Source organism: Lepidochelys kempii, chromosome 7 (genome assembly GCF_965140265.1).
Source record: "Lepidochelys kempii isolate rLepKem1 chromosome 7, rLepKem1.hap2, whole genome shotgun sequence".
NCBI lineage: Eukaryota > Metazoa > Chordata > Testudines > Cheloniidae > Lepidochelys > Lepidochelys kempii.
The window spans coordinates 122,174,765-122,189,882 of record NC_133262.1 but is presented as its reverse complement, the minus strand read 5'-3'; the positions used below and the strand labels follow the sequence as shown (position 1 = coordinate 122,189,882).

General features: G+C 48.5%; 1 protein-coding gene and 1 long non-coding RNA gene across 6 annotated transcripts in view; both read left to right on the top strand.

Annotated features, from left to right (window-relative positions):
- WBP1L (WW domain binding protein 1 like) overlaps positions 1-13,166 on the top strand; it is an 86,659-nt gene extending 73,493 nt beyond the window's left edge. For all 5 annotated transcript variants that reach the window (XM_073354490.1, XM_073354489.1, XM_073354493.1 and 2 more), the window contains exons 3-4: positions 9,091-9,252; positions 10,929-13,166. In XM_073354490.1, coding sequence (XP_073210591.1) covers positions 9,091-9,252; positions 10,929-11,680 — 914 coding nt within the window. In that variant the 3' untranslated portion in view covers positions 11,681-13,166. The remainder of the gene's footprint in view (positions 1-9,090; positions 9,253-10,928) is intronic.
- LOC140915071 (uncharacterized) lies at positions 722-6,921 on the top strand. The gene is made up of 2 exons (XR_012160091.1): positions 722-2,535; positions 3,186-6,921. It is a non-coding gene; the product is annotated as an uncharacterized lncRNA (long non-coding RNA).
- Positions 13,167-15,118: the final 1,952 nt, after the last annotated feature.

The following is a 15,118-nucleotide window of genomic DNA, read 5'->3' as shown; positions in this document are numbered from 1 at the left end:
GTGGGAGGGAGCAGCTATCCCAATAGAAGAATTCTGCTGTCTCAGCTGCAATTGCTTAACAGTGGCATCTCTCCAGCACATCTTAACTGAACATGCACAGCTTACCAGTATGGGAATAATTCTTCGGGAAATTAACTGATAAAATGTACTACAGTAATCTGCTTCTGTGTTTATTTTAGCAACCCTGTAACAGTTGGAAAAGGGTGGGTGTAATTCGCAGCTGTTTTTTGAGTATGGCTCTGGATGACTTTCTCCATATCTCTCTCCTCTCCTCTTTCCTTGCTCTTTTCTTCTCGAGATTAAATGAAATCTAGACCTGCCATAGTGCTGACTCCATAATAATGCTATGTGAAAGACCTGATTTCAATGACTGGTTTCTCACTTCCTAGTCTAGCTAGGGCTTGAGTGAGTGGATAGCAGCTCTTTCAAGAGGAGTTCTGTCCATTCATCTTCAGCCAGAAAGGTGCTGATTGCAAATCAGCCCCTCCAAGCAGTGTTGGAGATTGGAGTGGGGCAATCCTCAGTACTCTGGATAAAGGCCTCTTTGGAGTGGGAGTGACTGGGGGAGAGAGGTTTCAGAGTAGCAGCTGTGTTCGTCTGTGTCCGCAGAAAGAAAAGGAGTACTTGTGGCACCTTAGAGACTAACAAATTTATTTGAGTATAAACTTTCGTTGAAGTGAGCTGTAGCTCACGAAAGCTTATGCTCAAATAAATTTGTTAGTCTCTAAAGTTTCACAAGTACTCATTTTCTTTTTGGGGAGAGAGAAATACCAAAATTCTGACATCAGGATGGAACATTGAGACATTCCTTGTCACTCTTGTTACTCAAAAGTTCACATTCTTTTCTGAGTGGTAACCGTGTTAGTCTGTATCAGCAAAAACAACAAGGAGTCCTTGTGGCACCATAGGGCTTGGCTACACCTGTGAGTTAGAGCGCATTAAAGCAGTCCTGGGCGCCCCAGCTCACTCCCCATCCACGCTGGCAAGACAAGTAGAGCTCTCTGACTCCACGGCTAGAGGGCTCCTGGTACTCCACCTCAGCGAGAAGATTAACACTTGGTGCGTAGTGGGTGAAATGCCCGGGCTTCACTGTGAACAAGGTGTTGCATTACTGCGCTCTGATCAGCCTCGGGAAACGTCCCATAATCCCCTTAAGTCAAGTGGCCGCTCTTGTCATTGTTTTGAACATGCCTAGGAATGCGGATATGGCCTTTGAAAGCTGGCGCGGAGACAAAGCATTACTGTGGAATGCTGTGTGTGTGTGTGAGAGAGAGAGAGAGAGAGAGGGGCGGGGAGGAGGGGGAGTCTGCTGCTGTCTGAACTTACAAGACAGCATGCTGACATGCTTTCAGCACCCCAAAAATCCACTCTGTCCCCCCACATACACACAACACACTCCCTGTCACACTCCACCCCCCCATTTGAAAAGCACGTTGCAGTCAATTGCATGCTGAGATAGCTGCCCATAACGTACCGCTCCCAATGCCACTGCAAGTGCTGCAGATGTGGCCACGCCAGTGCGCTTGAAGCTGTCAATGTGGACAGACTGCAGAGCTTTCCCTACTGTGCTCTATGAAGGCTGATTTAACTCAAAGCGCTCTACATTTGCAAGTGTAGCCGTAGCCATAGCCCTGGTCTACACTACGAGTTTAGGTCATAGGAGTTTAGGTCGAATTTAGCAACGTTAGATGGATTTAACCTTGCAACCGTCCACACAATGAAGCCATTGTTGTCGACTTATTGGGTTCTTAAAATCGATTTCTGTACTCCTCCCCGACGAGGGGATTAGCGTTGAAATTGACATCAGCGGGTCAAATTTGGGTTAGTGTGTATGCAATTCGACGGTATTGGCCTCCAGGAGCAATCCCAAAGTGCTCCATTGAGACCGCTCTGGACAGCACTCTCAACTCGGATGCACTGGCCAGGTACACAGGAAAAGCCCTGCAGACTTTTGAATTTCATTTCCTGTTTGGCCATCGTGGTGTGACCATGCAGAGCTCATCAGCAGAGATGACCATGGAGTCCCAGAATCGCAAACGAGCTCCAGCATGGACCGAACGGGAGGTACTGAATCTGATCGCTGTATGGGGAGACAAATCTGTGTTATCAGAACTCCGTTCCAAAAGACGAAATGCCAAAATATTTGAAGAAATCTCCAAGGGCATGAAGGACCGAGGCTATCACAGGGACCCGCAGCAGTGCCGCGTGAAACTTAAGGAGCTCAGGCAAGCCTACCAAAAAAACCCAAGAGGCAAACACCCGCTCGGGGTCAGAGCCCCAGACATGCCGCTTCTATGATGAACTGCATGCAATTCTAGGGGGTGCCCCTACAACTACCCCACACCTGTACGTGGACTCCTGCAAGGGAGTCTTACGCAACAGGGATGAGGATTTTGGGGACGAGGAAGATGATAGCGCACACCAGGCAAGCAGAGAAACCGTTCTCCCCGACAGCCAGGAACTGTTTATCACCCTGGAGCCAATACCCTCCCAACCCCAGGCTCCCGGATGTTGAAGGCGGAGAAGGCACCTCTGGTGAGTGTACCTTTGTAAATATAATACACAGTTTAAAAGCAAGAGTGTTTAATGATTAATTTGCTCTAAAGACTTGGGATGCATTTGCGGCCAGTACAGCTTCTGGAAAAGTCTGTTAACGTGTCTGGGGATGGAGGGAAATCCTCCAGGGACATCTCAATGAAGCTGTCCTGGAGGTACTCCCAAAGCCTTTGCAAAAGGTTTCTGGGGAGGGCAGCCTTATTGCATCCTGGTAGGACACTTTACCACGGCAGGCCAGTAGCACGTAATCTGGAATTATTGCATAAGAAAGCATGGCAGCGTGTGTCCAGTGTTAGCTGGCATTCAAGCAACATCCGTTCTTTATCTCTCGTGTTATCCTCAGGAGAGTGATATTATTCATGGTCACCTGGTTGAAATAGGGGAATTTTATTAAGGGGACATCAGAGGTGGCCGTTCCTGCTGGGCTGTTTGCCTGTGGCTGAAAAGAAATCATCCCTGCTGTCGTGGTGGGGGGAGGGGTGAAGTGATCATTCCAGAGAATTGGGTGTCGGGGGGGGTTTAGTTGGGTTTGTACTGCACATTAACCCAAAAACATCAGCTCCTCCTTTTAAATGGCCAGTGTGTCTTTTTCAGTTTTAATCTCCCTTTTTTTCCTCTTGCGGCTGCAGATATTTCTACACTGCGACTAGCATCTCTGTTCCAGAGGCTAGCGCAGATAAGAAGGCAAAAAAAACTCACTCGCGATGAAATGTTCTCTGAGCTCATGCAGTCCTCCCGCACTGAAGGAGCCCAGCAGAATGCGTGGAGGTAAACAATGGCAGATTCCAGGAAAGCACAAAATGAACGTGAGGACAGATGGCTGGAGCAACAGGAGAGGTGGCGAGATCAAGAGGAAAGGTGGCGGCAGCATGATGAAAGGAGGCAGGATGCAATGCTGAGGCTACTGGAGGATCAAACTGATATGCTCCGGTATTTGGTTGAGGTGTGCAGGAAAGGCACAGACCGCCACTGCAGCCCCTGTGTAACCAACCACCCTCTTCCCCAAGTTCCATAGCATCCTCTCCCAGAGGCCCAAGAACGCGGGGCGGGGGGCCTCCAAGCACCCAACCACTCCACCCCAGAGGACTGCCCAAGCAACAGAATGCTGGGCACATTCTGCCACCATTCTGCACTTGCTCAGCCTATAGTTGAACAGCTCCTTACTTCTGTCCAGGGTGCCTGTGTACGGCTTCATGAGCCATGGCATTAAGGGGTAGGCTGGGTCCCCAAGGATAACTGTAAGCATTTCAACATCCCCATTGGTTATTTTCTGGTCTGGGAAGTAAGTCCCTTGCTGCAGCTGTTCATACAGACCAGAGTTTCTGAAGATGCGAGCGTCACGTACCTTTCCTGGCCATCCCAGCTTGATGTTGGTGAAACGTCCCTTGTGATCCACCAGTGCTTGCAGCACAATTGAAAAGTACCCGTTTTGGTTTATGTACTGGCTGCCTTGGTGATCCTGTCCCAAGATAGGGATATGCATTCTGTCTATTGCCCCACCACGGTTAGGGAATCCAACTGCAGCAAAGCCATCCACTACGGCCTGCATATTTCCCAGAGTCACTACCCTTGATAGCAGCAGCTCAGTGATTGCGTTGGCTACTTGGATCACAGCAGCCCCCACAGTAGATTTGTCCACTCCAAATTGATTCCCGACTGACTGGTAGCTGTATGGCGTTGCAAACTTCCAGAGGGCTATCGCCACTCGCTTGTGAACTATGAGATCTGCTCTCATCTTGGTATTTTTGCGTTTCAGGGCAGGAGAAAGCAAGTCACAAAGTTCCATGAAAATGCCCTTATGCATGCGAAAGTTTCGCAGCCACTGGGAATCATCCCAGCCCTGCAACACTGTGCAGTCCCACCAGTCTGTGCTTGTTTCCCGGCCCCAGAATCAGCGTTCCACCGCATGAGCCTGCCCCATTGTCACCAGGATGTCCAAATTGCCGGGTCCCGTGCTTTGAGAGAAGTCTGTGTCCATGTCCTCATCACTCTCATCACCGCGCTACCATCGCCTCCTCGCCTGCTTTTGCAGGTTCTGGTTCTTCATATACTGCATGATAATGCGCAAGGTGTTTACAATGTTCATAACTGCCACGGTGATCTGAGCGGGCTCCATGCTTGCTGTGGTATGGCGTCTGCAGGAGAGCAGAGTTGCAGGGGAAGCAGTGGTTGGATGACCAGTTTTGCAGACCTACGGCACCGTCTGCTGCCAGGACACAACAGTTGAGCAGGCTGCACGCTTGCCGTGGTATGGCGAGACAAGAGCAGCTGAGCAGAGTTGCAGCGGAAGTGGCCCTGCAAGACCACCAGGAGAGCAGAGTGGTAGCGGAAGCGGTGGATGATGACGATGGTTTGCAGACCTACTGCACTGGCTGCTGAAAGCAGTATGGCGCCCGCACAGAAAAAAGTTGCGAAACGATCGTCTGCCGTTGCTTTCACGGAGGGAGGGGCAACTGACGACATGTACCCAAAACTACCGGCAACAATGTTTTTGCCCCATCAGGCATTGGGAGCACAACCCAGAATTCCAATAGGCGGCGGAGACTGCGGGAACTGTGGGATAGCTACCCACAGTGCAATGCTCCGAAAGTAGACGCTAGCCTCGGTACTGTGGACCCACTCCGCCGACTCAATACGTTTAGTGGGGACACACACAATTGACTGTCTAAAATCACTTTCTAAAAAATCAACTTCTAATAAATTCGACTTAATGTCATAGTGTAGACATACCCATAGAGACTAACAAATTTGGGAGTGGATGGGTCACTACAAAAAGTCATTTTCCCTCAGCTGATACTGACACCTTCTTGTCAACTGTTGGAAATGGGTGACATCCACCTTGATTGCATTGGCCTCGTTAGCACTGACCCCCCACTTGGTAAGGCAACTCCCATCTTTTCACATTCTGTAATATATATATTGCTTACTGTATTTTTCACTCCATGCATCTGATGAAGTGGGTTTTAGCCCACAAAAGCTTATGCCCAAATAAAAGTCTCTAAGGCGTCACAAGGACTCCTCGTTGTTTTCACATTCTTTTCTGTCACCCTTACAGTAAGCCCGGCAGAGTAGACTAGCTAGAAAAACTGCATGGGAGCTTTAAACAGGACTTACCTACAGATATTAGGAGATGCAGAGTACTCCTACATCAACACTTCTGGGCACAAGATAATTTTCCTGGAGGAATGGAAATCTAATTGTATAATGAAAGAGAGATCCAGTATTTCGTTTGCTTGGCCAAGATAGGAATTTGGGCTGATTTGTGTATCTCCCATTGTCAAGACAAGGCGCCATTCTAAGAGCTTGGAGGCACAGTAGATTGTATTTGTTTGAACTGAGTACAATGAAATTATTCAAAGTTAGTGCAGTGGGTACACTACTTTCTGTCCTAAGTTTGGAATGAATGATTGCTCATTCCAGAGATTTCTAGGTTTTTCTTGCTCCCTCTCCCCACCTTCTAAAAGTAAACCTTAACTATGCAGATGCTCTCAGCACCTGTGTGTGTGTGTGTGTATTTGTAAAGGGGCGCTGCTAAGTAAGTTAGGCCAAAAATTAGGTTTAAAAAGAATAAACCAGAGATGAATCTGAACCAAACACCCCTAAACATTGTGGCTAGCAAGGCAGAATCCTATGTAAAACAGATATTTCTAGAATTATTGTCCTGGTGTAGAGTGGTTGGGGCAGGTTTGCTTTTTGGAGAGAGGTGGATAAAAAGAGTTTTGTTTTAAAATTCCCTTGTGAAAAAGCATTGTGTTAATGCACAAAAACCAGAGAGTTTGAACGGTTGACTTTATGGTGTCCAGAATGAGAGAAATGAAAGCAGGAGTGACCACAACCAGTGGAAAACACTGGTGTGGGTTTTTTTGAAAAGTTTCCTTTTGGATTATCAAAAGTGCTGGACTCCAAAAGGAAATTTTGTTTTATGTTTCAGAAGTTTGTTACTCACATTCACGGGAATTCAAACAAAAGGGAAAGGTACAAAAACAAACTTCGCCTCTCACTGATTTTTGGGCCTTTATGGAGTTTTTCAGTGTCCTACGTAAGGATGTAAGAAAGTTTAGAGTTCTTTCAGAAGTTGCAGCCACAGTTGCAGTAGGATGGGGGGGCTGCAGGGTCCTTTACCCTCCAACAGGGGGTGGATAGCCTCCTTCCCCCCAACCCCTATTCCTCCTAATCCCAGGAGAGGCCTATCCCACAGGGTTGAATTTCCAGTTGAGTCTTTGGAGAGATTTGGCTGTCACTGGGTGTGTGTCAATCTTTTCTTAATTCAATAGATAATTTTTCAGCCTGTGCAATTAAAGGAATACAAAATAAAGTGATGACATGCTATGCCAGTGTTCTGTTGCCTGCTCCCTGCTTGCTTCTGTCATGAGAAAAAGATCTGCTTTTTGTGAACAACTCAATTCACACCCATTTCGTTAATACCAGAGTGGGGAGGTCTGAGCCCTGCACCCTAGAGCAGTGGTTTTCAAACTGTTTTGCTGGGGACCCAGTTGAAGAAAATTGTAGATGCCCACAACCCAACAGAGCTGGGGATGAAGGGTTTGGGGTGTGGGAGGGGCTCAGGGCTGGGGCAGAGGGTTGAGGGTGAGGGTGAGGGTTGTGGGATGGGGCTGGGGATGAGGAGCTTGGGGTGCAGGAGGGGCTCTGGGTTTGGCAGCGCTCAGGGCTGTGGTATGGGGCTGGGGTGAGGAGGGGGTCAGGGCTCTGGGCTGGGGCCACAGGCTCTGGGCTGGGGCAGAGGGTTGGGGTGTGGGGGTGAGGGCTGCGGGGTGGGACTGGGAATGAGTGTGTGTGTGGGAGGGGGCTCTGGCCTGGGACAGGGGGTTGGGGTGCAGGAGGGGGTCAGGGCTCTGGGCTGGGGATGAGGAGTTTGGGGTGCAGGAGGGGTTCTGGGCTGGGGTAGGGGGTCGGGGTGTATTAGAGGGTCTGGGCTGGGAGTGCAGGCTCTGGGGTGAGGCCTGGAATGAGGGGTTTGGAGTGCAGGAAGGGATTCCAGGTTGGGGGGGGGGGGGCTTAGGGCAGGGGCGCAGGGTTGGGGCACGGACTTACCTTCGGCAGCTCCCGGTCAGCAGCTCAGCTGGGGTGCACCATGGACCACGCTGTACCCCAGAAGTGGCCAGCAGCAGGTCTGGTTCCGTGTCACTCTCACTCGCAGGCACCACTCCCACCCCTCCCCCAAGCCAGCCAGTGGGAGTGCGGAGCCGGTGCTCGGGGCAGGGGCAGCGCGCGGAGCCCCGTGGCCCCCCTACCTAGAAGCCGGACCCGCTGCTGGCTGCTTCCAGGCCACAGCGCAGTGTTGGAAAAGGTAAGCACTAGCCTGCCTTAGCTGGGCAGCCCCGCCAATGGGACTTTTAACGTCCTGGTTGGCGGTGATGACCAAAGCAAGGCGACCCACGGTTTGAAAAACACTGCCCTAGAGCTGGCCCCAGCTGAGACCCCGGGAGGCCCTGTGGGGGCTGGCACTGCTGTGGCTCCCCTGTTCCAACCCCATGTCATGCAGGAGGCACAAGCCCAAGTCTCCCCGACCTGTCTCCTCTCACCAGCGCCTCCCATATCCCATCTCTTAGGCAGCCACAGAAGGTGAAGTTCTCAAGGTCGTCGTCCTCGTGCACCCTCTTCATGTGTGCCAGGTCACACCAAAGTTTACATATTCGGTAATTTACTAATGAGAAATGTTAGTCTCCAGTCAGATCAATATCAGACTTGTTCTCTGTCCTTGGATTACAAAGGAAGTCTAACATTTGTCAGGGCCCTTCATATACTGCCATAGGCGCCGACTCCATGGGCGCTCCGAGGCTGGAGCACTCCCAGAAAAAAGATAGTGGGTGCTCAGCACCCACCAGCAACAGCTGTTTGAAGGCACCCCCAATTTGCTGATTGGCAGCTAGGGGAGGGGCTTGGGGCAAGGGGGAGAGCAGCAAGCAGGCTGGGGATTGGGGAGGGGTCAGAGCGGGGGCAGGAAGAGGTGGAACAAGGGCGGGGCCTCAGGGGAGGGAGAGGAGTGGGGGCGCGGCACCCCCGGGGAAAAGAGAAACTCAGTGCTGATGTATACTGCTGCTTGGGTGAGATCTATCGTTTGAAGCTGAAGTATCCTTCTGGTCTAGAGTCATCTGTTTTGCCATCATCAGCTCTATATGGAACCATATTTTTTGCCTAGAACAAACATTTATGATGGGTTAGATGTTTGACAGGAAGCATGGTGCCTGGACAGCTTGGAGCTGTGTCCCCAGCATGTTCGTGATCTCTCCCAGAACTCTGCTCTTTCGAGTGCTGAAGCACGTATAAAATTGCCCAGTTTGTTGTTAGGGTCAATATATCGCTGTGGAGCCTAGTTGTAACCTGTATATTTTTGAACACAAGTGTAACATATAGAACATCTGCAGACGTTGCAGCTTTAGGTTTGCACCTCGTTGCTTTAAATATTATCCCATAATCTTTTCCACTGCATCTTGTGTGTACTTCGCATTTCTCCCCCCACGGAAATGAATTGCACTGTGAATAACCGGTTCTTCCCTCCCTGTTTGTTCCCAGGGTTCTGGCTGGTGTGGACTGTCATCATCATACTTAGCTGCTGTTGCGTTTGCCATCATCGGCGTGCCAAACACCGCCTCCAGGCACAGCAGCGGCAACACGAGATTAACCTGATTGCTTACCGGGAAGCCCATAACTACTCAGCTCTGCCATTTTATTTCCGTATGTACTTCCTACAGATCTTCCTAGATGCAACAGGGAGCAGGCTGGCTTTTGAAAGAGTAAAGACCAAAGAATTCACCATGTCGGGTGGAGGAGGGGAGAAGCTGCTGGGTCAGAGGGAGAGGTTGGGGGCTGCTGCTGCCTAACTTGTGGTTTGTGGAGAGAAGGAGGTAAATTCTAGCTGCCTGGAACATGTGGCCCTGCTGACTCTGGAAGCAGAACTGTGCCAGCAACAGGGCCTTTATCCCTGTCATTTTTCTGCTCCTGGGTTATCTGTACCTTTTCCTGGAGCCATGGAGAGGTTTTTAAAAGACCGTATTCAGGAGAGCTTGGAGCGATCTTTCTTTGATACGCCTGCTATGTAACCTATTTTTGCAGCTGGTTTGACTGAGGTAAAGAAAGTGGCTTGACAGAGATTGGTCACTCAGGGGCCAGGTGGGAATGATGACTCAGCTGTGACCCTCCTGGTTCCCAATCCTATACTCTGCCTACTAGACCATGCTAGATTTCCAGTGAGTTAACAGATTCATTGTTACTGCATCTGTGGGAGCTATATTGGCAGAAAGAGGAGAGAATGCAGTTGCCCTGATGCATTATGATATAAGGACATTTCCCTTGAAGTTATACTGTTTAAAGAGTGTTTTGATCAGTTGCTTAATTCAGTCCACTTCAGCCTGTTTTGTCTCCTTAGGAAAACCTTTAATTGATTTGTGGGTCCATTATAAGCACAAATATAGTGTTCCCCTCGCCACTCGTGGTGATAGGGTTTCACTCTGGCCACACCAGAAATACTGAATCCAATATTAAAACAACATAGGGGCCAAGTCTCTTAATTTTACTCTAGTTGCTGCCTCCTCTTACATATGCAAAAAGCTTCAGGGGGGTGAAATCTTTGATTTTTTTTTTTTTAAATGTAAACACCAGTGATTAGAGAACCCCAGCCTAGCAATCTGTGAAGTCACCTAGTCGGTTTCCTGCAATCAATACAGGATTATTCTCTGCTGTAATTTATAGTGCACTGTTCAGGGTGGTCTAATAGCTAAAGCATGGGACTGGGAGTCAAGAGATCTGGATTTTACTCCCAGCTCTGTATGGACTCCCTCTGACCTTGATCTAGTCACGTTCTCTCTGTGCCTCAGTTTCCCATTCTCTAAAATGCGATAATTACCTCCTCACGTAGGGGATGATGCTAACTCATTGTTGCTTGGTTTAGAATCCAGGGGTTCTCAAACTTCATTGCACCACAACCGCTTTCTGACAACAAAAATTACTACACAACCTCAGGAGGGGGGACCAAAGCCTGAACTCGCCTGATCCCCACCATCCTGAGGGAGAAGAGGGGGGCAAAACCCAGGCACACTGCCCCAGGCTGAGGGGCCAAAGCAAAAGCCCAAGGGCTTCAGTCCCAGGCAGCAGGGCCTGTAACCTGAGCCCTGCCACCCAGGCTAAAACCCTCGGGATTTGGCTCTGGGTGGTGGGGCTTTGGCCCTGGGCCCCAGCAAGTCTAAACCAGCCCTGGCGACCCCTGTAGGTCCACCCCACAGTTTGAGAACCGCTGGTTTAGAAGCTGCTAGAGATGGGCAAAGTATCATAAATTACGTGAATGACATTGATCTATTTTAAATAACAAATTTCATGAAATTGCACATGAAATAACTTCTACCTCCCGATTTTAGGATTTTTGCCAAATTATTTACTGCCTCCCTATGAGGAAGTGGTGAACCGACCTCCAACCCCTCCCCCACCATATAGTGCCTTACATCAGCAGTGCGTCCCAGCGGGTGGCAACAGCACAGTCCCGGATACGCCAAGAAACCTCCAGCCCTCACAGACAAGCTCTCCTCCACCGCCAGGTGGCACTAACAGCAGCACTGACAGCACTGGGTCCCTCCGTGTCCGGGACCCTGAATCCTCCATGACACTGGCTGAACGAACTGTCACCAAAATGCAGGGTACCGAGCCAGGCAGCTCCAGCACCGGCCCTGAGTTGGAGGAGATGGCCGATCCTGTGTCCTTCCCGGATAAGGATTCCGAGAGCAAGGAGGAACTGCTTAAAGATTACAGCTGTGAAAGCTTCGACCATAACAGGGCTATTCCCGATGCCAAGGACAAGACACCCAGCAGACACCGCCGTTTCACTGGCGACTCGGGAATTGAAGTCTGCGTCTGCAACCGGGGCCACCATGACGATGACCTCAAGGAGCTTGATGGGCTCATTGACGATACTTTGGATGGGCCTCTGGACTTCTGTGACAGCTGCAGTGGCCGCCTCCATGGGGATGAGGAAGAAGGGCTTTTCAGTGCCTCCGAGGAGCAGCACCGTGAACATAACCACCACCATCTGCCTCAGCAGCCGGTGTGTGTCCTCCTGAACACCATAAATGAGCAGGACTCTCCAAACTCTCATACCAATCACCCTCCCAGCTAAAGTGGCTGAGTCATAAGGGAGAGTCTATAAAAGGAGTAAGAACAACTTTAAAAAAGGTCATGCAAGCTTTTTTCCCCCCCCCCCCCCCGATATAATTTTGGGAATATCCCCAAAAGCACTGCTTGGGAGGGTGGGCAACTGCTCCTGTTTTTTTAAAATCGCATCCCTCCGCCTACACGTAGTAGGGACTTCAGTTTCAAAACGAGACCTTGGTAAAATGGAACTTTCCTAATGATGATTTTGGTGGTGGATTATTACTGTTTGGTTGGTTTTAGTTTTCCAGAACCTGCTTTATCTTGCAAGTCATAAAGCTCAGCAAGTCTAACCCTGTGAGGATAAGAAATACAGTATGGCTCCACCCTCCAGGTGTCTTCCCAGAAGCACACAGCTTCTGATAGCACTGGCAGTCAGCAGCCCAAGAGTTCTGGTTTGATTTGTGCTCTTGAGGGAGTAGAGATAATCCAAGTTTTCCCCCAAACAATAAATCACTAAATCAGAACAGTGCTGTAATCTTTGGTGCTTCAGCAACAGGTAGTGGTGTAGGAGATTCCCCACTTGATGCTGGTAACTGAAGGACCAGTTTCTTCCAGACAGAATATTAGTCTATAGCATGCAAGTTACAAAAAGGGTCGCAGAGTTTGCCTTTACATACTCTTCTTTTTTTTTTAAAGGCAAATATATTCCTTTAATCAATGCCTCTCAGAGCACAGCGATGAGTTAGAATCCAGGCAGCTGGGCTGCCTTTCCAAGTACTGTGGTCTCTCTACATGACATTCAGCTTGTGTGCTGCAAAAGGTTTGGCCTTTTTTTTTATTTTTCATTTTATTTTTGTACCCTTAGGGCAGCACTTTAGTTAAGATGATAAAACAAAAACCAGGGCTGTCTTTGGCCAGTGTGCCTTCAAGTTTCAGTGATGCATGTTGAACAAATGGAGAAAAACCTCTGTCTGTTGCAAAAGGATTACTTACAGCGGAGACCTGTGCAGTATTCTTTTTTTTTTTAATCCAAAAGTTTGGTGCGATTCTAATGCTGACCACTTAAAAGAAATGAATGTCTAGGGTTTTTTCTTTTTTTTTTTAAGGTGGCAACTGGCTACTGTATAATGTCTGAGCGTTGTGTGTGTGACTGCAATACATTCATGCATGTCCTACTGGTAACATGAAACCTGCTGTAAGACTGCAAGAAAATTTACTGTAGCTTTGCTTTAATAAACAGTAGAGTTTTTGTTAGTATAAAGGGAAGGGAAAAAAAAACAAACAGCTGAAACTAACATTCCCTGGAGCGTTCCTGTGGAAGAGGGCAGGACTCAGTCTATATATGAAGTGTGCTTGGGTTCCCCTCTAGCTTTCCTTTACTTATGGTCATCTCGATCATTACTGTTATGGAGGGAAATTGAAACCTTAACGCAGGCATTCAGATTTGATTGATCGAAACCAAAATCAGTTTTCAGTAACGTGGAAACCAAATATAACACCTTTTCTGATAACTCGCATGTGTGTCATTTTGTGAACGGAGAACAAAAATCCGTGTTTACATTTTACTTGACATACACTATGTTCTGCTGGTAACAAATATGGATTATTCAAGGTTTCTCATTTAAATACTTTACCTCTGTACTGAAGATCGTGCATTTTAGTTTCTGCTTGTTCATCTGTAATGAGCAACGTTTTTTAAAGAGCAGCCATTTCTCTCCCCTCCCCCAACAAACAGCCTTACATTAAGCAGATGTTCACTGGAACTAGAATTGCAATTTCTACAATAGGATGCATTGAAACAGTCTTTCATTGAGATTCGTCAGAGCCCGTTCTATGCTATGGTGTGCGCATGTGGTTAAAAAATACTCCATGGCACATTAATTGTTCTGACTGGCTCTTTGTACAGTATGACCAGACTTACAGTGGCTCATACAAATAGGGAACTGATCGTTTGCTGCAAGCCTAGGAATTCTATTCCTCACCCTTCCCCCATGGAGAATTGTTGCTAGCTGCTGTGCTCATTGATCATTTCTTCCCTTTGAGGAGAGAACTAAAATCTGTCCATCTACAGAATTGACCTGCAAATTGTTAAACTCTCTTCCTCACATATTTCAAGAAAGCTTAAAAAGCATTTAACAACTTTCAGAAAGCAGGATTTTAATAATAAGAATCCTATACCGCCACCTTCTCCTTCCTCAACATTTCCTCACTAAATCCCACGTGTTGAAGGTGGCCTCACAGACATTTAGGAGAAAAGTTCTCCTTGTTAGTTTGCAACACTCTGCCTTTTCAGTTTAAGGATAAGGAAGCTCCCACTTCAGTTCTCTCAATCTTCAAGATCCTCTCCAGCAACAAAGGAAAGTGAGTTGATAGTCCTGACGTTTCTAAGGTGAGAAACAAGGTCTTCCATTGTGCTTGAAAAATCCTTTCTGGCTGCCTTCGTAGATCATAAAGAAGCAAAAAGGGCACAAACCAATTTTTTTGTTTTTTTCCAAACCATCTTTACCCTTGTGGTAGAAAGATCCTGTGACCTGGGTCTCAGATGGGCTCAGGGAAAATCACTAGTGTAAACTTGGCCAGGTGTAAAGGAACAAGAACAGGTTCATTTGGCTGCCACCCTGTTCACACAGGGCACCACCTGCCACAGTCTTACCCCACAGCAGCAAGCAAGGCACTGGTAGCAAAGAGTAGTCCCACATCAGGCCTACCTCCCCTCAGAGAAGCTCTGACAGGCAGCAGGCTCTCAAGAAGTTCCTGGCTCCAGCCAGGCCCCTCACACAGAGTGGGGGCTGGGGATCTGTTCTCCGTCCTAGCCAGCCCTAAATGAACTGTGCTCTTCCCTTTTAACCCCTCCCTCCAAGCCTGACACCTGCTGCAGGGGTCATGGGGTGGGACTGAGGTAGCCCACAGCAGTTCGTTAACCCTTTCCTGGCCAGTGTGGGATGTCTCTTATCTCACACCCTCCCTTTCGGGATGGTACCAGGGTACCATCAGCTCTCCCCACCTCCCTTGGGAGAATAAGTCTGCGTTTCGGCAGGCATTTCCCACCTTATGTTGTATTTTAAGTGAGTACAGCTGGATAGGTACTTGTCTTTCATGGTGGTTAGCCATCACAGGAAGTTGTCATCTGTGATCAGGGTGAATGGGTTTCCAAGAGATAATGTCAGAGCATATCCATGGCCCACTTCATCACCAGATTTATAATCCACTTCATCAGCACTACTACAGATTTCTTAATCCATGCACCGCTACAGAGTAGGGACCGACTGGCTAAGCAGCAGTTCTGCAGAAAAGGACCTAGGGGTTACAGTGGATGAGAAGCTGGATATGAGTCAACAGTGTGACCTTGTTGCCAAGAAGGCTAATGGCATTTTGGGCTGTATTAGTAGGAGCATTGTCAGCAGATCGAGGGACGTGATCATTCCCCTCTATTGGGCATTGGTGAGGCCTCATCTGGAGTACT